The 21672-nt window shown below is 44.3% G+C and overlaps 1 protein-coding gene and 1 long non-coding RNA gene across 4 annotated transcripts in view; one reads left to right on the top strand and one right to left on the bottom strand.

Annotated features, from left to right (window-relative positions):
- The window catches only part of LOC129702104 (uncharacterized), a 28880-nt gene that overhangs the window by 3549 nt on the left and 3659 nt on the right, over positions 1-21672 (top strand). The window contains exons 2-3 of one of the 3 annotated variants that reach the window (XR_008724326.1): positions 1010-1129; positions 2374-2479. This is a non-coding gene — a long non-coding RNA (uncharacterized LOC129702104). Of the gene's footprint in view, positions 1-1009; positions 2480-21672 lie in introns of all 3 variants that reach the window. The other 2 variants (XR_008724322.1, XR_008724325.1) reach the window with 2 other exon arrangements.
- LOC129702081 (uncharacterized) overlaps positions 15239-21672 on the bottom strand; it is a 61715-nt gene continuing 55281 nt past the window's right edge. The window contains exon 2 of the mRNA XM_055643628.1: positions 15239-17007. Within this exon, the coding sequence (XP_055499603.1) occupies positions 16978-17007 (30 nt within the window). The 3' untranslated portion in view covers positions 15239-16977. The remainder of the gene's footprint in view (positions 17008-21672) is intronic.

Below are 21672 nucleotides of genomic sequence, written 5' to 3'. Positions count from 1 at the left end.
TTTATTATTATCATGTATACTGAGGTACAGTGAAAGGCTTTTGTCGTGTGCTATCCAGTTGGTGAAAAGACTATACCTGATTACAAACAACCAGTCCACAGTGTGCAGGTACAGGATAAAGAGAATAATGTTTAATACAAGATAAAGTCCAGTAAAGTCTGATTAGAGATAGTTCAAATGTTTCCACGAGGTAGATGGCAGGTCAGGACCGCTCTCTAGCTGGTGATAGGATGGTTCAGTTGACTGTCTGTAACTCATGCTCATCAAACAAACAGCTAACAATGGCCTGTTTCATTTATAATTGTTACTTTTTTGCATATCTTTCACTCATTTGTTCTATATCTCTCTACATCACCATCTATATCGCTTGTTTCCTTTCCCCCTGACTCTCAGTCTGATGAAGGGCCTCGACCCGAAACGTCACCTATTCCTTTTCTCCAGAGATGCTGTCTGACCCGCTGAGTTACTCTAGCATTTTGTGTCTATCCGGTTTAAACCAGCATCTGCAGTTCCTTCCTACACACTCCCTTCCATTGACTCCATTTATACCTCACGCTGCCTCGGCAAGGACAGTAGCATAATCAAGGACGAGTCACACCCTGGCCACTCCCTCTTCTTCCCTCTCCCATCAGGCAAAACGCACACCTCCAGATTTAGGGACAATTTCGTCCCAGCTGTTATCAGGCAACTGAACCATCCTACCACAACTAGAGAGCTGTCCTGAACTACTATCTACCTCATCGGGGACCCTCGGACTATCTTTGATTGGACTTTACTGGCTTTACCAGTTGCACTAAACGTCATTCTCTTCTCATGTATCTGTACACTGTAAATGGCTCGATTATAATCATGCATTGTCTTTCCGCTGTCTGGTTAGCACGCAACAAAAGCTTTTCACTGTACCTCGGTACACGTGACAATAAATTAAACTGAGACTGAAACTAGGAAAGTTGCTCTTTATTAAGCGCGATGTTCAGTAGGAATAAAGCTGCCTCACTCAATTCAACAGGCCTCGGTGAGACCATGGAACTTTGGCCCCTTCACCTACACAAGGCTACACTGGCCTTGGAGGGAGTGCTATGGAGAGTCACCTGGCGAGCTCCTGGGACTGCAGATTTAGGCCAACCAGGTACATTCAGTCTGTTTCTGTACTCAGAGTTTAAAAGAGAGGGGTGACCACTCAAATGACCAAAAGCCTTGGAGACCTCAACAAGACATTGGTGAGGCCACGTTTGGAGTATTGTGTCGGTTTTGGTCACCCTGTTACAGGAAGGATGCCATTAAGATGGGATTAAGAACGCAGAGGAGATTTAGGACAATGTTGCCAGGATTCAAGGACTTGAGCTACAGGGAGGCTAGGACATTATTCCTTGGCGTGCAGGAGGATGAGGGGTGATCTTATATATAAAATAATGAGGGGAATAGATAGGGTAAATACTTTTACCCCCAGAGTAGGGGAATCAAGAACCAGATGACACAGGTTTAAGGTGAGGGAGGAAAGATTTAATATGAACCCGAGGGGAAAACTCTTTTTACATAAATGATGGTGGGTGTATGGAAGAGTATATGTCAGAGGAGGTAGTTGTGGCAAGTACTATCTCAGCAGTTAAAATACATTTAGCCAGGTACATGGAAAGGCAAGGTTAGATGGCACAGCTGGTCCCAGGCTCAAAGGCATACACATGCTCCTCTTTCAATGTTCTTAACTGAACAGTAAATAGTTAGAAATAAAGCAGGCTTAAATTGTAGAGGAATGGCAGAGGACAATAAGCCAGACTGAAGGTTAAACATAGTGGTGGTGCCCAGTGAAAAATGGTGAGAGTGTTAATGGGAGATGAATGATTCTGAAATCCCAGCTAAGGATAAACAAAGAAAGCTACAAATGTAAGATAGCACATGTTCAGTTCAGTTTATTGCCACGTATCCCGAGGTACAGTGAAAAGCTTTTGTTGCGTGCTAACCAGCCAGTGGAAAACCTACATGTACATGACTACTTGATACTGGGATAACTGATTACCTGTAACTGTTGAATTTAACGTTAGTTCTGAAGCCCTACTAGAGAAATCGACTCAAGGGTCATCCAAGCAATGTCAGCCCATCACATCTTTGCTAAATCCATTTTCCCACATTGGAATTCAACCCTTCTACGTATTGCCTCTTCCACCGCCTGCCTAAGCATAGTGCTTGTATTTCATTCCTCCACCTCCTGTGGCAGTGAGTTTCAGATATTAACCACTCCCTGAATATTAACAAACTTTCCCTTTAGAGCCACTCCTTCCTCTCACCTTAAATCGATGCTTCTTGTTTTTGATAGCCCCACCTTGAGAAAAATAACATTTCTCTTTTCAATGCCTGTGATAATTTTCTGAACAGCTCACCCCTCAGCCTCCTTCCCTCAAGGGAAAGAAGCCCAGCCTGTCTGATCTGTCCCACAAGGAGGTTCTGCAATCCAGGCAAGGTGCAATGTTCAGACTGGGAGGTGAGTTGCTATTGCCCAAGGTAACATTGAGCTTCAATGGAGCAGGGAGTGGAAATTTGATTGTAAAGTAATTACTTTATCCTTTTGCACTGAACGGAGGAGTCCTGCAATAACCTAATCAATCAATCTGCTAACCTAGTGTAGCAGATTCTAAATATGTTGCACAAGCAAGAATGTGATTCATGTAGACAGAGCGTGTGGGATTGTGATGATGACGGGAATGGTGAAGGTGGGCAAGCTGGTGCGGCATCTCCTGCAAATTGCAGGAGGTTGCCATGAGAAGGCGGGTGGGAATGGGAGCATCCTGGGGAAATGGTCCCTTTGCAACTCTGAAACGGGAGGTTGGGAGGATTCATCATGTTGAAAACAACAGTGCGTGATCACAGAATGTGACCACAGGGTGGGGACATGGAGCCCACGAACAAATAGCCATCACGTCCTCCTCACCGTCGCATACGACGCATAATCCTCCGACATTTTCTTCACCTCCAATGGGATCCCACCACTAGTCACATCTTCCCATCTCCACCCCTTTCCGCCTTTCGCTGAGACCATTCCCTCCGCAACTCCCTGGTCAACTCATTCCTTCCCACCCAAAACACCCCCTCCCCAGGTACCTTCCCCTACAACCGCAGATGATGCAACACCTGTCGCTATACCTCCTCCCTCACATCCATCCAGGGTCCCCGACAGTCCTTTCCGGTTAGGCAGAAGTTCACTTGCACCTCCTCCAACCTCACCTACTGTATCCGATGATCAAACGTGGACTCTTATACATCGGTTGGGGATTGCGGGGAAGGGGTAGGGGTTCCGGGCAAGAATCAAGAGTGTTTTATTGTCATATGTCCCAGATAGAGCAATGAAATTCTTACTTGCTGCAGCACAACACAATATGTAAACATAGTACACTGTAAATAATAACCATAACCATATAACAATTACAGCACGGAAACAGGCCATCTCGGCCCTTCTAATCCGTGCCGAACACTTACTCTCACCTAGTCCCATATACCTGCACTCAGACCATAACCCTCCATTCCTTTCCCGTCCATATACCTATCCAATTTATTTTTAAATTATAAAAACGAACCTGCCTTCACCACTTCCACTGGAAGCTCATTCCACACAGCTACCACTCTCTGAGTAAAGAGGTTCCCCCTCATGTTGCCTCTAAACGTTTGCCCCTTAATTCTCAAATCATGTCCTCTTGTTTGAATCTTCCCTACTCTCAATGAAAAAAGCTTATAATATAATAAATGAGAAAGAAAGTTGAATGGGTGTACATACACGCGCACTCACATATACACAGATCATATATATATTGATTAGTAGGACTGGATGTTACAATCCCTAGGGTTCTTCACCACACCTGACACCCAGTATTCTTGGGGATGACCACCAGGTGATTTTATTACCAATCAGACGTATCTTCAGTTGTGTACCTCAACGTCACTGGGTGTTTTGGCCTTTTATCACAAGACAATCAGTCGAGGCAGGCCCACCGCAGGGTGATCAGCCCTGGGTGTGTGTCTTATGGTTAGCATCTAGATGGTCACGTGGCAGCCCAGACAGCATCTTTTCTCTTCAGCCACAGCCAGTGACTGCTCAATTCTGCTTTTTTCCTTCCATCTTCCTCTCTGCCGCTGGTTGGGCTCTGGACTCGTGTCCGTTGGTGGGACAGTACTTGGTTGAGCTTCGCCTGGGGTGCTGATACCCTGTGGACTAAATCATAATAGTGCAATAATAACAATAATAACTTTCTGTGGTTCAGAGCTTATTAGAGGTTGTAGTGTTTAATAGCCTAATGGTTCCTGTGTGGAAAAGGGGCCGGTGAGAATGGATCTCTTTACTCTTAAAGTAAAGAGACTGTAATGGTGAGTGGAGGGTCCTGGCAGGACCTCGACATGGGCACTGACGGAACATGCAGTGCAATGGAGGATGCAGTTGAAGGGGATTAAGCTGCCAGCACACTTTACCACTGTTTTCCCAAGCAGTAAATGTTCCGTGCCAGCAACAGCAACATGATGCAAATAAATTACACGCAGCTATTCAACCAGGGAAGGTATCCCCCGTCACACCTTTACCCTTTACATCCCCAGACCATCATCTGTTCCTCCAGCATCATCGCTGATTGGGACTGGAGGAGCCCTTCCTGTTTACTGAGCAAGTGACTATTCTTGGCAACTTCATCCTGCGACAGAAGTAAAACTGGCTCAGAGAGTGTTTACTAACAGAATTTAAAATCCCTACCTGCCATATCACCAACAAATTTATGTCCCCTGATTGTTAATGCAGGACTCTGGATTACTAGTCCAGTAGTTTAATTACTGTGCCACCGTTTATGTGCGTACATGTGCATGTGTGTGTGCATGTGCGTGTGGCACTGTTGAGGGTCTGAGTATTGCAATAATCTGTGCTGGAGCTACCTCATGCCATTGCCGATCACTGATTGTGTGCATGCATCGCAACCCTCAATGATCAGCTTCACCATGACCGCTCTAGTGATCACGGGAGGGGTCGGGATCCATCACACCATGCACTGGAGGCACGGGGATCCATCACACCATGCACTGGAGGGGAGGGGGATCCATCACACCATGCACTGGAGGGGAGGGGGATCCATCACACCATGCACTGGAGGACGGGGATCCATCACACCATGCACTGGAGGGGCACGGGGATCCATCACACCATGCACTGGAGGCACGGGGATCCATCACACCATGCACTGGAGGGGAGGGGGATCCATCACACCATGCACTGGAGGGGAGGGGGATCCATCACACCATGCACTGGAGGCACGGGGATCCCTCACCCTGCACTGGAGAGGAGGGGGGATCCCACACACCGTGCATTGGAGCGATGCCTGGGTTCCCCATCCCTTGCACTGTAGATCAGTTTAAGAACAGCAAACTGTCTTGCTCTGTACACTGCAAGCTGCAGTGCCACACACTGGTTATTAATGCTTCCTAACTTATTTCAGATCAGTGTCAAATGGAAATAAAATTGAATAAACTATCTCATACAGTAAGTAAGTAATCTCAATCTCAAAAAGCAAAAAATCTCAACTAGAATTTTATTTTGTATTCTATTCTACATTAAAAAATCATTGATGCCAATTGAGTATAAATTTGAAATGCTCGCTTAGAACACACAGTAATATTACAGTCCTTAAAACTGAGAATACTACATGATCAGGAAACTCTTGAAGTAGTTGTGTTTTGAACTACTATCTCCACATTGATTTATGAATGGCTTTTTTTGTGGGTCAGCAAACTTTCCTTCAAGCCTGAAAAAATAATCATTTTTTTAGAGGTTGGGGCCTGGAACACGTTGCCTGGGGTGGTGGTGGAAGCAGATAGAATAGTGGCATTTAAGAGGCTGTTAGATAGGCACATGGAAATGCAGGGAATAGAGGAATATGGATCATGGGGAGGTAGATGAGGTTAGTTCAGCTAGGCCCGTTCCTGTGCTGTGCTGTACTATGTTTAGCTTTAGAGGTACAGCGTAGAAATGGCCCCTTCGGCCCTCTGAATCTGCGCTGACCAACGATCACCTGTTCACTCGTTCTATGTTATCCCAGTTTTGCGTCCAACGAAAGCCACTTAACCAACCAACCTGCACGTCTTTAGAATGTAGGAGGAAACCAGCGCACCGGAGAAAACCCACACAGTCCCAGAGAGAGTATACAGACACTGTACAGACAGCACCTGGAGTCAGGGTCGAACCTGGGTCTCTGGTGCTGTAAAGCAGCATCCCCCCTGCTGTGCTGCTGTGCTACTGTGCTCTTCTTGAGCTTCCAAATTATGTTAGACAAGTTGCCCCCAGTGGGCTTTACACACGCCACACCCAGAAGATGCTGTACACTACTGCAGGTACCTCCATCCATAGGGACAGACTTAGTTTAAAATGTATTTGTGTTTTAGGTAATGTTACAAGTATGCAGTGCCAGTTTCTCTTTACTACCTGATAAAAAATGACTGATGGAATACCAGGGGTTTTTTGGACCTTGTTCAATTTTACACAACACAGCTGGTAGCTATCGGGCTACGGGATACTATGTACTTAAATAAGAACAGTTATGAGAATACGCAGGCAGTGCCAGCTAAATTGAACTGCAGAGTACTGGCCTCAGAACACACGGAAGATAGACACAAAGTACGGGAGTAACTCAGCGGGTCAGCGGATGCACCATCTCAGGAGTGAAAAAAGGTGATGTTTTGGGTCGGGACCCTTGTTTAGACTGAAAGGCACAGGCTGGGAGTAAGGACGACCTCCGTCAGAGTTAACTACAAAAATTAAACTACCATCAAATGTAAAGAAATTACGCAAAGACAAGTGACAGTTAATAGGACAGAATACAAAAAAGCAACAATGGCTAAAAGATAAATCAGTTTACAGGATAAAACCAGCCAAACAGAAAAACTAGTACCAAGAGTTTCTAAAGTTGTGCAAAAAAAAGATTGAACACAGTTAGCATCGTTCCTGCAGGAAATGAGGCTGTGGGATTAATAATGGAAAAGAAAGCGATTTTAGAAACATAGAAACATAAAAAATAAGTATAGGAGGAGGCCATTTGGCCCTTCAAGCCAGAACCGCCATTCATTGTGATCATGGCTGATCATCCACAATAGTAACCCGTGCCTGCCTTCTCCCCATATCCCTTGATTCCGCAAGCCCCTAGAGCTCTATCTAACTCTCTCTTAAATTCATCCATTGAATTGGCCTCTACTGCCATTTGTGGCTGAGAATTCCACAAATTCACAACTGAAAGTTTTTTTCTCATCTCAGTTTTAAATGGCCTCCCCTTTATTCTTAGACTGTGGCCCCTGGTTCTGGACTCCCCCAACATTGAGAACATTTTTCCTGCATCTAGCTTGTCCAGTCCTTTTGTAATTTTATGTTTCTATAAGGTATCCTCTCATCCTTCTAAATTCCAGTGACTACAAGCCCAGTCTTTCCAATCTTTCCTCATATGACAGTCCCATCATCCCAGGGATTAACCTCGTGAACCCACTGCCTCAATAGCAAGGATGTTCTTCCTCAAATTAGATCACCAAATCTGCACACAATACTCCAGATGTGGTCTCACCAGGTACAACTGCAGAAGGACCTCTTTACTCCTATATTCAAATCCTCTCGTTATGAAGGCCAACATGCCATTAGCTTTCTTCACTGCCTGTTGTACCTGCATGTTTACTTTCAGTGACTGGTGTACAAGGACACCCGGATCTCATTGCACTTCCCTTTTCCCTAACCTGACACCATTGAGATAATAATCTGCCTCTTTGTTCTTGCAGCCAAAGTGGATAACCTCACATTTATCTACATTATACTGCGTCTGCCATGCATCGGCCCACTCACTCAACCTGTCCAAGTCACATTGCAACTTCCTAGCAGTTAACACTGTCACTCAGCTTTGTGTCATCCACTCTTTGTTTCCTGTCTGCCAACCAATTCTTTATCCATGTCAATACCCTGTGCTCTATCCATGTCAATACCATGTGCACTAATCTCCTGTGTGGGATCTTATCAAAGGCTCTCTGAAAAAATTCCAAAAGATTAGTCAAGGAGGATTTCCCCTTCATAAATCCATGCAATCCTTTTACTGCTTTCCAAATGTGCCATTATTACTTATTTAATAATTGACTCCAGCATCTTCCCCACCACTGATGTCAGGCTAACTGGTCTACAATTCCCTGTTTTCTCTCTCTCTCCTTCTTGAAAAGTGGGATAACATTAGCTACCCTGCAATCCACAAAACTGATCCTGAATCTATGGAACATTGGAAAATGATCACCAATGCATCCACGATTGCTAGAGTCATCTCCTTGAGTATCCTGGGATGCAGACACAGGCCCTGGGGATTTATCAGCCTTCAGTCTACCCAATAATATTTCTCGCCTAATGCTACGGTTCCTCTGTCTCCCTAGATCCTCTGTTCTCTAGTACATCTGGGAGATTGTTTGTGTCTTCCTTAGTGAAGACAGAACCAAAGTACCTGTTCAACTCTTCTACCATTTCTTTGTTCCCCATAATAATTTCCCCTGTTTCTGCCTTCAAGCGACCCACATTTGTCTTTACTAATCTTTTTCTCTTAACATATCTAAAGAAGATTTTACTATTCTTCTTTATATTCTTGGCCAGCTTACCTTTATATTCTTGGCCATATGACAGTCCAGCCATCCCAGGGATCAATCTCGTGAACCTAGGCTGCACTGCCTCAATCACAAGGATGTCCTTCCTCAAAGTAGGAGACCAAAACTGCACACAATACTCCAGATGTGGTCTCACCAGAGCCCTATACAACTGCAGAAGAACCTCTTTACTCCTATACTGAAATCCTCTTGTTATGAAGGCCAACATTCCATTAGCTTTCTTCACTGCCTGCTGTCAGTGACCGATGTGCAAGGACGCCTAGGTCTCGCTGCACCTTACCTTACCTAACCAAACCCCATTGAGATAATTATCTGCCCCCTTGTTTTTGCCGCTAAAGTGGATAACCTCACATTTATCTGGTTGAACAAGTTAGGTCTTTATTCTTTGGAGAGCAGAAGGTTAAGGGTAAACTTGATAGAGGTCTTTAAAATGATGAGAGGGATAGACAGAGTTGACGTGGATAAGCTTTTCCCACTGAGAGTAGGGAAGATTCAAACAAGAGGACATGACTTGAGAATTAAGGGACAGAAGTTTAGGGGTAACATGAGGGGGGACTTCTTTACTCAGAGAGTGGTAGCTGTGTGGAATGAGCTTCCAGTGAAGGTGGTGGAGGCAGGTTCGGTTTTATCATTTAAAAATAAATTGGATAGTTATATGGACGGGAAAGGAATGGTCTGAGTGCAGGTAGATGGGACTAGGGGAGAATACGTGTTCGGCACGGACGAGAAGGGCCGAGATGGCCTGTTTCCGTGCTGTAATTGTTATATGGTTATCTACATTATACTGCATCTGCCCACTTCACTCAACCTGTCCAGGTCACCTTGCAACCTCCTAACATCCTCTTCACAGCTCACACTGCCACCTAGCTTTGTGTCATCCGCAAACTTGCTAGTGTTGCTCCTAATTCCCTCTTCCAAATCATTAATATATATGGTAAACAGTTGCGGCCCCAACACCGAGCCTTGCGGCACTCCACTCGCCACTGCCTGCCATTCTGAAAAGGACCCGTTCACTACTACTCTTTGCTTCCGGTCTGCCAACCAATTTTCCATCCATGTCAACACCCTACCTCCAATACCATGTAACCATATAACCATATAACAATTACAGCACGGAAACAGGCCATCTCGACCCTTCTAGTCCGTGCCGAACACATAATCTCCCCTAGTCCCATATACCTGCGCTCAGACCATAACCCTCCATTCCCTTCCCATCCATATAACTATCCAATTTATTTTTAAATGATAAAAACGAACCTGCCTCCACCACCTTCACTGGAAGCTCATTCCACACAGCTACCACTCTCTGAGTAAAGAAGTTCCCCCTCATGTTACCCCTAAACTTCAGTCCCTTAATTCTCATGTCATGTCCCCTTGTTTGAATCTTCCCTACTCTCAGTGGGAGAAGCTTTTCCACGTCAACTCTGTCTATCCCTCTCATCATTTTAAAAACCTCTATCCAAGTCCCCCCTTAATCTTCTGCGCTCCAAAGAATAAAGCCCTAACTTGTTCAACCTTTCTCTGTAACTTAGTTGCTGAAACCCAGGCAACATTCTAGTAAAATCTCCTCTGTACTCTCTCTATTTTGTTGACATCCTTCCTATAATTAGGCGACCAAAATTGTACACCATACTCCAGAATTGGCCTCACCAATGCCTTGTACAATTTTAACATTACATCCCAACTTCTATACTCAATGCTCTGAATTATAAAGGCCAGCACACCAAAAGCTTTCTTTACCACCCTATCTACATGAGATTCCACTTTCAGGGAACTGTGCACAGTTATTCCCAGATCCCTCTGTTCACCTACATTCTTCAATTCCCTACCATTTACCATGTACGTCCTATTTTGATTTGTCCTGCCAAGATGTAGCACCTCACCCTTATCAGCATTAAACTCCATCTGCCATCTTTCAGCCCACTCTTCCAATTGGCATAAATCTCTCTGTAGACTTTGAAACTCTACTTCATTACCCGCAAACCCACCTATCTTAGTATCATCTGCATACTTACTAATCCTATTTACCACACCATCATCCAGATCATTGATGTACATGACAAACAACAGTGGACCCAACACAGATCCCTGTGGCACCCCACTCGTCACTGGCCTCCAACCTGACAAACAACCATCCACCATTACTCTCTGGCATCTCCCATTCCAGAGATGTGCTCTAATTATAGTCACTAGTCTCCCGTGCGGGACCTTATCAAAGGTTTTCTGAAAGTGTAGATACACTACATCCACTGGCACTCCTTCATCCATTTTACTTGACACATCCTCAAAAAAAACAGAAGATTAGCCAAGCATGATTTCCCTTTCATAAATCCATGTTGACTTGGATTAATCCTTTTACTGCTATCTAAATGCCTCATTATTACCTCTTTAATAATTGACTCCAGCATCTTTCCCACCACCAAAGTCAGGCTAACTGGTCTGTAATTCCCGGTTTTCTCTCTCACTCCTTTCTTGAAAAGTGGGATAACATTAGCTATCCTCCAATCCACAGGAACTGATCCTGAATCTATTGAACATTGGAAAATGATCACCAATGCGTCCACTATTTCTAGAGCCACCTCCCTGAGGACCCTGGGATGCAGACCATCAGGTCCAGGGTGTCACAGTCTGCCCTCTCCTCATTCTCATCCACTTCACCTCCCAGTACTTTTCCGCCGGCCCCTCCTTCTCCTCACCTGCCTACCTGCCACTCCCCTCTCATCAGCCCAACTCTCCTCACCTGTTGCACTCAGTTGCCTCTGATCACCAATTAACCCGGTATATAGACTCTCCTCACCGTGCACATAGTGCCAGGACAAAAGTAGGTCAAGTTTGGGGAATGATAAGGAGAATGAAAGGAATTAAAAGAGAATACAAATATCCAATCCTAACTGACGGTGAAATTACAGCAGTGAAAGATGAAGAGAAAGAAGAGATGCTGGCAAAATCTTTTGCTAAAATTCACAGTTCAGACAATGTTAGTGAAGAAGGAAGAAAAGGAAAAGAAAATACTATAGCAGAGAATATGCAGTTAATACAATATGAGGAAGACACTAACGATGTTTTTAACAAATCATTCACAAAGACAGAATTCAACCGAGCTCTTAGAAAAACCAAGATGTCAGCACCAGGTAAAGATCAGATTTGTTACACCATGTTAAACCATCTCAGTGAAACATCCAAGGATTTTTTGTTAGAATTTTATAATAAAGTATGGGAGGGTGGGAAATTACTGCAAAGCTGGAAGGAGGCAGTAGTAATCCCAATAGGAAAACCAGGTAAAGATCTGACAAACCCAGGGAATTATAGGCCTATTGCATTAACATCCAACATATGTAAAGTAATTGGAAAAAATGGCAAATGAAAGGCTAACATATTATGTAAAAATAAAGGATATGTATCCAATTACCAGAGTGGTTTTAGGAAGGGGAGAAACACCATGGATCCAGCTATATGTTTAGAACATGAAATTAGGAGAGCACAAATTAACAGAGAAAGTGTAGTAGCTGTATTTTTTGATATTGAGAAAGCATATGATATGATGTGGGGAGAAGGGTTATTAGTGAAACTAGGTAAATTGGGGATTAAAGGTCGTATATTTAAATATTAAGGATTTTTTATTTGGGAGGTCAATACAAGTACGAGTTGGAAATCAATACTCAGGAACATTAGATATTGAAAATGGAACACCTCAAGGGAGCATAATAAGTCCTTTACTATTTTTAGTAATGATAAATGATGCATATGAAAAAATTGTAAATGAAATGTGAGTTTCACTGTTTGCGGATGATGGGGCAATCTGGTAAAGGGGGAGAAATGTGAAGTTTATTGTGCAGAAACTACAGAGGGCTATAATAAAGGTACAAGAGTGGTCATATAAATGGGGATTCAAATTTTCTGTGGAAAAGACAAAGATAATGTTTTTTACTAGGAAGAAAATTGATAGTGAGTTAAAACTAAAATTATATAACCAGGAATTGGAGAGTAAAATACTATACATTTTTAGGTTTATGGTTTGATGAGAGGATTACATGGATGGTTCATATTCAGAAAGTAGTGGACAAATGTAAGAAGATACTTAATGTAATAAGATGTTTAGTTGGATGTGACTGGGGTGCAGATAGAACAGCTTTGAAGGCTATATACACTGGGTTAATTAGATCTGTGTTAGATTATGGTTGTGTGGTGTATGGGTCCGCATCAAGTACTTCTCTTAAGAAAATAGACAACATTCAATATCGGGCATTGAGAATATGTACAGGTGCAATAAAAACAACTCCAACAGCAGCATTACAGGTTGAAATGGGGGAGATGCCTCTAGAGATGAGAAGGATACAGCTTTCATTGAATTACTGGATTAACCTACAGGGCCACAGTCACGAACACCCAGCACAAGTTACTGTCAAACCATGCTGGGAAAAGGAGAGAAGGGAAACAAAATGTTTTGGATGGACAGTGACCCAGAGAGCATTACAAATCAGCATAGCACAATTAAATGTGGTTCCAACGGTTCCATTACCTTCAATTCCACCTTGGATACTTCCAGATGCAACAGTAGACTTTACAATATTGGAACAGAAAAACAAGGATAAACAGCATATGTATAATTCAGTCATCATACAGGAATACATTGACAGTTACTACAGTTTTGTCCAAATTTATACAGATGCATCAAAAGATTCAGTAGATAAAGTAGTAGCATTTATTGTACCAGAATTTCACATCAAAGTAGGGAAGAGGATCAATAATGAGGTCTCAGTATACACAGGTGAAATGATTGCAATATTGTTAGCAGTACAGTGGGTCGAGGATATTGCCTTTAAGGACAGTTATTTGTTCAGATTCAAGTTTAGCAATAAAGAGTTTACAGCACAGTCATTCAGACAGTAGACCAGACATTTTGATAGAAATACAACAAACACTATTCAGAATTCAAATGATGGGGCTTACAGTCATATTTTTATGGGTACCAACACACATTGGCATTAGAGGAAACAAAATGGCAGATAAGGTAGCAAAAGAGGTAACAAAAAGAAGTAAGATTGATTTAAGTATTAACATAGGTAAAACTGAAATTAAAGACATTATTAAGCAAAGACTGAAGGAAAGATGGCAAAAGCAATGGGAGGAAGAGTGGAAAGGACGGTGGTTCTACAGAGTCCAGAGGAAAGTGGGAGAGATGAGATGTGCAGGAAAGAACAGAGAAGACGAGACAGTGATTTCAAGAATTAGATTTGGACACACTGGTCTGAACAGTACACTTTTTGTAATGGGCAAGCATAATACAGGCAGATGTGAATACTGTGGGCAAAAGGAAATGATAGAGCATGTCATTGTACATTGTGAGAGGTATGAGGAGGAGAGAGAACAGATGAGTGAGCAGTTCAGAAAAGGAGTACAATTTGATTTGGTAGATATTTTGCAAGGGAGTTCAAATAAGTGCTATCAAATCCTGTTGCTTTTTCTTAGGGTAACCAATTTGTTCGGAAGGATATAGGATATTAGTGTATGTAATGGTGTTGTTTGATCCACACTCCATGCCAGTTGGTGGCGGTAATGCACCAAAAAAGTTGTTTGCCAGCCGCCAAAAAACACTATATAGAAGAACACACAGTGCCAGATTGTTCTCAGCGTTCATGCAAGACTCTCCAGCGATTTCCCGACTGACTACATGGATTCGAACCTGCCTGCCCCTGACCATTCCGTCCTGTTGTCTTCCCGGATATCACCTCAGCCTTCGTCCCATACCTCCTGGTTTCTGTCTGCCTCTCTCCTGGGCTGCCCGTCCGTCCAGGCCTTCATTCGTCACTGCCGCAGGACGTGGACCCAAGCCAGGGCGGCTCTTCTCCGCTCCGTGGACCGTTACGCCACGGCTGCCAACCGTCACCACACCCAGGCCCCCACCTACCTCGCGGGCCAGAAGGTGTGACTGTCGACCCGGGACCTTCCCTTGAGGGTGGAGTCCAAGAAGTTGGCACCCAAGGTCATCGGTCCCTTTGAGATCCAGAAGGTCATCAACCCAGCGGCTGTGAGGCTCAAGTTGCCTCGTTCCATGTGGGTCCATCCTACATTCCACGTGTCCAGAGTAAAGCCAGTCCGGGAGAGCTCCCTGGTCCCTGCAGTCCCACCTCCTCCACCTCCTCGTCTCATCAACGGAGGCCCCGCATTTACGGTGCACCGCCTCCTGCGCTCCCGCCGTCGCGGGAGGGGTCTCCAATACCTGGTCGATTGGGAGGGTTACGGTCCAGAGGAGAGGTCCTGGGTTCCTGCTCGACACATCCTGGATGCCTCCCTCATCAGGGAGTTTCACCGGCGTCATCCCGACCAGCCGTCCAAGTCCACCACTCCCAGAGGGGTTGCCGCTCCTGAGACTCTGTCCCCTCTTCCGTCTGAGGCGCCCAGTGATGACGAGACGGAGCTTTCCTCTGATGCCATGGAGGAGGATGCGGACATGGATGTCTCGGACGAATATTAGCCCTCCTCTGGTCCCCCTCCTCCCACCCAACTCTGCGTGGGATTGGGTTTATTTTCTTTATTGTTTTTTGTTGTTGTTTTGGGACGTCAGGAGCCGTCCCTTTAGGGGGAGGGAGGGGGGGGGGTCTGTCACAGTCTGCCCTTTCCTCATTCTCATCCACTTCACCTCCCAGTACTTTTCCACCGGTCCTTCCTTCTCCTCACCTGCCTGCCTGCCTGCCACTCCCCTCTCATCAGCCCAACTCTCCTCACCTGTTGCACTCAGTTGCCTCTGATCACCAATTAACCCGGTATATAGACTCTCCTCACCGTGCACACAGTGCCAGATTGTTCTCAGCATTCATGCAAGACTCTCCAGCGATTTCCCGACTGACTACACGGATGCCTGCCTGCCCCTGACCATTCCGTCCTGTCATCTTCCCGGATCACCTCAGCCTTCTGTCCCCGACCACGGCCTTCGTCCGGTACCTCCTGGTTTCTGTCTGCCTCTCTCCTGGGCTGTTTGGTGTATCCCTGCAACGGCTCCTCGACTTCCTGCCTGGCTTCGACTCTCCTTTCGTCTGTCCCTCCCTGGTTTGTTTGCATCGTGTGTTGGATCTTCTGGTTACCGGACCTTCCGCTACCCCGACTACGTCTCCTGCCTGCCCCTCTTTGGAACCCTCGCTCAATCCTGAGCCTCTGTGTGAGTATGGTGTACCCATTCCTGTGTTACTACTCTGTGTTTCAGTATCGTAATAAAGTTCATGACCAATTATACCTGCCTGATTCTGTGCTGCTATTGGGTCCAAGCTATACCTGTTACACAGGGGATTTATCATCCTTCAGTCCCATTAGCCTACCCAATACTCTTTCTCGCCTAATGCAAATTTCTTTCAGTTCCTCTACCCCCTTAGATCATCTGTCCTCCAGTACATCTGGGAGATTGTTTGTGTCTTCCTTAGTGAAGACAGATCCGAAGTACCTATTCAACTCTTATGCAATTTCCTTGTTGCCCATAATAATTTTACCCGTGTCTGCCTTCAAGGGACCCACATTTTACTTTACTACTCTTTTTCCTTTAACATATTTAAATAAACTTTTACTGTCCTTCTTTATATTCCTGGCCAGTTTCCCTTCGTACTTCATCTTTTCAGCCCATATTGCCGGTTTTGTTTCCTTCTGATTCCTATGAAAGTTTCCCAATCCTCTGGCTTCTGGCTACTCTTTGCTGTGTTATACATCTTTTCTTTTAGTTTAATTCTATCCCTAACTTCTCTTGTCAGCCACGGTTGCCTCCTACTCCCCTTAGAATCTTACTTCCTTTTTGGAATGAAATGATCCTGCGTCTTCTGGATTATGCCCAGCTATTCCTGCCATTGCTGTTCCACCATCATTCCTGCCAGGATCCCTATCCAGTCTACCTTGGCCAGCTCCCCTCTCATGTCTTCATAGTCCCCTTTGTTCAACTGCATCACTGACACTTCCGATTTAACCTTCTCCTTCTCAAATTGCAGATTAATAACCATATAACCATATAACAATTACAGCACGGAAACAGGCCATCTCGGCCCTACAAGTCCGTGCCGAACAAATTTTTTTTTTCCCCTTAGTCCCACCTGCCTGCACTCATACCATAACCCTCCATTCCCTTCTCATCCATATGCCTATCCAATTTATTTTTAAATGATACCAATGAACCTGCCTCCACCACTTCCACTGGAAGCTCATTCCACACCGCTACCCCCTCATATTACCCCTAAACTTCTGTCCCTTAATTCTGAAGTCATGTCCTCTTGTTTGAATCTTCCCTATTCTCAAAGGGAAAAGCTTGTCCACATCAACTGTCTATCCCTCTCATCATTTTAAAGACCTCTATCAAGTCCCCCCTTAACCTTCTGCGCTCCAGAGAATAAAGACCTAACTTATTCAACCTATCTCTGTAACTTAGTTGTTGAAACCCAGGCAACATTCTAGTAAATCTCCTCTGTACTCTCTCTATTTTGTTGACATCCTTCCTATAATTGGGCGACCAAAATTGTACACCATACTCCAGATTTGGTCTCACCAATGCCTTGTACAATTTTAACATTACATCCCAGCTTCTATACTCATAATACTAATCATATTATGATCACTACCTCCAAGCGGTTCCTTTACCTCGAGTTCTCTTATCATATCTGGTTCATTGGACAACACTAAATCCAGAATTGCCTTTTCTCTGGTCGGCTCCATTACACTCCCTTAGAATGTTTCTTCGTCTTTGGAATGAAGTGATCCTGCATCTTCTGGATTATGCCCAGAAATTCCTGCCATTGCTGTTCCACCATTATTCCTGCTACGATCCTTTTCCAGTCAACCTTGGCCAGCTCGTCTCTCAAGCCTTCATAGACCCCTTTGTTCAACTGCCACACTGACACTTCTGATGTAACCTTCTCCCTCTCAAATTGCAAGTTAAAACTTATCATATTATGGTCACTACTTCCTAGCGGTTCATTTACCTTGAGTTCCCTTAGACAACACTAAATCCAGAATTGCCTTCTCCCTGGTAGGCTCCAGTACAAGCTGCTCTAAGAATCCATCTCAGAGGCATTCTGCAAACTCCCTTTTTTGGGGTCCAGAACCAACCTGATTTTCCCCCATCACCACAGTGGCATTATTTTTGTAACATGCCAGTTTTAACTCTTGCTGCAACTTACTGTGTTAATATATTGTGGCTCATGTTTGGGGCCTGTAGATAACTCCCATTAGTGTCTTCTTACCTTTACAATTCCTCAATTCTATCTACATCGTCAGTCTTTATGTCACCCCTCGCAAGGGACTGAATTTCATCCCTCGCCAACAGAGCTACCCCACCTCCTCTACCCACCTGCCTGTCCCTTCTATAGGACGTATAACCCTGAATATTCAGTTACCAGTCACGATCCTCCTGCAGCCATGTCTCTGTTATCCCCACAATGTCATATCTACCAATCTCTAATTGAACCTCAAGTTCATCCACTTTACTTCTTATACTTTGCGCATTCATATAATACTTTTAATCCATTACTCACCTCACTTTTCACACCGATTCCTATTTCACTTGGCCATACTCTCCTATCCCTTCGTGAGCTTTCTGTCCCATTAATTCTGGTGTCTTTCTTAACTTTTCCTGTACTCCATCCTTGTATTTCCAATTTCTCTCCTACCCCCGCACTATTAGTTTAAACCCCCATGTAGCAGTGGCAAGTCTGCCTGCTGGAATGCTGGTCCCATCAGTCTTTATTAACAGGGAATACAAATTACTTCCCAGAATTAGCCGGAAATCAGAACTTGGGACAGAGCAACTCGGAGAAATTGCAGCTACCAAGGTATTTGTACTGAGAAGTCATGTGAGTACAGGGTTGGTACATGCAGACTTTGCCAGTGATGCCCAGGTGCTGAAAAATGAACAAATATAAAGACAGAGGGCAGTGGTGAGACCACATCTGGAGTACTATATACCACACTGATCTCCTTGTGTAAGGAAAGATTTTAAATGGAGTGGAAGTATTTCAGAAATAATTTAATCAATTTCAACAGTCCTTTCAGCCCAACTTGTCTATGTCAACCAAGATGTTTATTTAAGCTTTTCCCATTCGCCTGAATTTGGTCAATATACCTCTGACCATCCTATCCATGCACTGGTCCAAATGTATTTTAAACCATGTACAGTAATTTTACTCACCTCTACAACCACCCGCTCTATGAAAAAGATCCCCCCCTTTTAAAATCTTTCTCCTCCTGAACTGCACACAGCAGTCCAAGTGTGGTCTCACCAACCACGTACACAGATGCAGCATGACCTCCCAACTATGCTGTCACCAATGATAACGAGTGTGTTAAACTGCACCCTCACCTCCCTGTTTACCTGTGTTGTCACCAGGTTTCTCTGTTCTACAAATCTGTGACCCACAGACTTCAATCAGTGAGGATAGGTGATGGACTACAAGTCACTGGAGACATGCTGAATTTCCTCCCAACCCCAATGCAGCTTCAGTCCCATCCTATGTACCAACCAATCCAGTGATTGGTTTGTAATCATGTATTGCCTTTCCGCTGACTGGTTAACACGCAACAAAAGCTTTTCACATGTGACAATAAACTAAACTCAAACTCCCAGTGCAGCAACAGTCCAGTCCTCTGTACCAATCAATCCCAGTACACCAAAATTTTGCCATCTTGAGTTTAGTTTGCGATTAGTTTAGTCACGTGCTGTCATGCGGTGAAAGGCTTTTGTTGCATGCTAACCGCTGCCGTTAGGCGCTGCCACGCCACGTTGTTGCATGCTAACCAAACAGTGTAAAGATAATACATGATTACAAGTGAGCCAACCACAATGCACAGATACATGATAAAGGGAATAATGTGAATAATGCAAGATAATGCCAGTAAAGTCTGATCAAAGATAGTCCAAGGGTCTCTAATGAAGTCGGTCAGGACTGCTCTCTAGTTGTTCAGTTGCATGATAACAGCTGATTATCTCGGTCTAGATACTATGTTTTTATCACTCCATCATTATGATGGTGCCTTCAATTGCAACAAAGAATAACTCGGATGAATTGGACTAGATGCCTGAAAGTTTGATCACTACAAGATTTGGTGTGTTGTTTGATAAGACTTTTGGTTGAAGGAGGAAAGGGTAGAATAAATTTAAGGAGTGTACTCCACACATTCAGGCATCCAGTCTAAGTATCAGGGTGGAATTTTGTTTTATATCTATATTATTAAAACTCTGTTCTTGACCAGTTTCGGCTTTCTGTGCTGCGGTTTCCGAGAGTACGCCGTCACCTACGGCCGTCATTTTTGGCCACCTCGCTCTCTCTCCTCCCCCCCCCCTCTCTCCCCCCTCCCCCCCCCCTCTCTCCCCTCTCTCCCCCACCCCTCTCCCCCCCCCCCCCCCCCCCCCCCCCCCCCTGTTGTGTTTGTGAGCGGATGGCGGGCTACATCTATCGCCATAGTTAATGCATTTGCTGCAGTTCCCAGGTCGCCTGCGAGCCTCGGGACTGGCTGTAGCGCTCAGGTCGCGAAAACCAATTTGAAAAAAATACGCCTGTGGGGTGGATGATTTCGGTCTACGGGCCGGAACCGGCCCGTGGACCGTAGGTTACTGACCCCTGCAATACATGATTACAATCAAACCATTTACAGTGTATAAATACGTGATAAGGGAATAATGTTTAGTGCAAAGTAAAGCCAGCAAAGTCCGATCAAGGATATTCATTCCTTGGGTAATCAAAGAGGTAGATAGTAGTTCAACGCTGCTCTCTGGTTGTGGTAGGATGATTCAGTTGCCTGATAACAGCTGGAAAGAAACTGTCCCTGAATCTGGTGGTGTGCATTTTCACACCTCTAGGTTGTGCCTGATGGGAGAGGGGAGTTCCATCTGCATACTCTGTGGGCATTGAATCAAAGAATCAAAGTCCACAAACCCAGGCAGGGCCCTCTTTCAAATTGCACCTCTCCTCTCCATCCTACAAACATGCATCCGTTTATTTCTATGAAACTTAACAAACTGCAGAGGCTGGAGACACTCAGCAAGTCAGGCAGCATCCATGGAAAGATAAATCATTTCTATTCTCCTCCAACTCTGGTCTCATGACCATTCTTAATGCTACTCCTTCCATCTCTGGCAACAATGATGAGCCCCAGAGTTTCCATCCCTATGCCATTCTCCTCCTATCGAGCACTTATTCAAACATACCTCTTGCCTGAGTTGTTCCGACTTTACCTGCCTCACTGAGAGGTGTTATGACACCGTGAAGCACCAAAGGACAATACTCCTAATAGTCCCATCAAAGAAAGATTGGAACTAGACCTTATCTTAGAGAATATAGCCTGACAAATGGCTGGAGCTTTGGTGGGTAACATTTTGGACAGAGTGACCATAACACTGTAATTTTCAAGGTAGTTGTGGGAAGAGATAAAGATGAATGAATGAATAAATGAATAGGTTTATTGGCCAAGTATGTACACATAAAATGAATTTGCCTTGGTGCTTCGCCGGCAAGTAACACATGACATACAGTAAACAATTAAGAATAAAACATAAAACATTACAAAATTAAGAATAAAACATTTTAGTTTAAACATGTTCTATACATTCAGGATCAGTTCCTGTGGATTGGAGGGTAGCTATTGTTATCCCACATTTTAAGAAAGGCGGGAGAGAGCAAATAGGGAATTATAGACCAGCTAGCCTGACATCGGTGGTGGGGAAGATGTTGGAGTCAATTATAAAAGATGAAATAGCCACACATTTGGATAGCAGTAACTGGATCGGTCCGAGTTAGCATGGATTTACAAAGGGGAAATCATACTTGACTAATCTGGAATTTTTTGAAGATGTAACTAGGAAAATGGACAAGGAAGACTCAATGGATGTGGTGCACCTGGACTTTCAGAAAGCATTTGATAAGGTCCTACATAGGAGATTAGTGGGCAAAATTAGGCACATGGTATTGGGGGTAGAGTGCTGACATGGATAGAAAATTGGTTGGCAGACAGGAAACAAAGAGTAGGGATTAACGGGTCCCTTTCAGAATGGAAGGCAATGACTAGTGGGGT

The sequence above is a fragment of the Leucoraja erinacea genome, chromosome 1 (assembly GCF_028641065.1).
Source record: "Leucoraja erinacea ecotype New England chromosome 1, Leri_hhj_1, whole genome shotgun sequence".
In the NCBI taxonomy this organism is placed as follows: Eukaryota; Metazoa; Chordata; class Chondrichthyes; order Rajiformes; family Rajidae; genus Leucoraja; species Leucoraja erinaceus.
The sequence above is the reverse complement of the archived record's forward strand: the minus strand, read 5'-3'. Positions and strand labels throughout refer to the sequence as shown.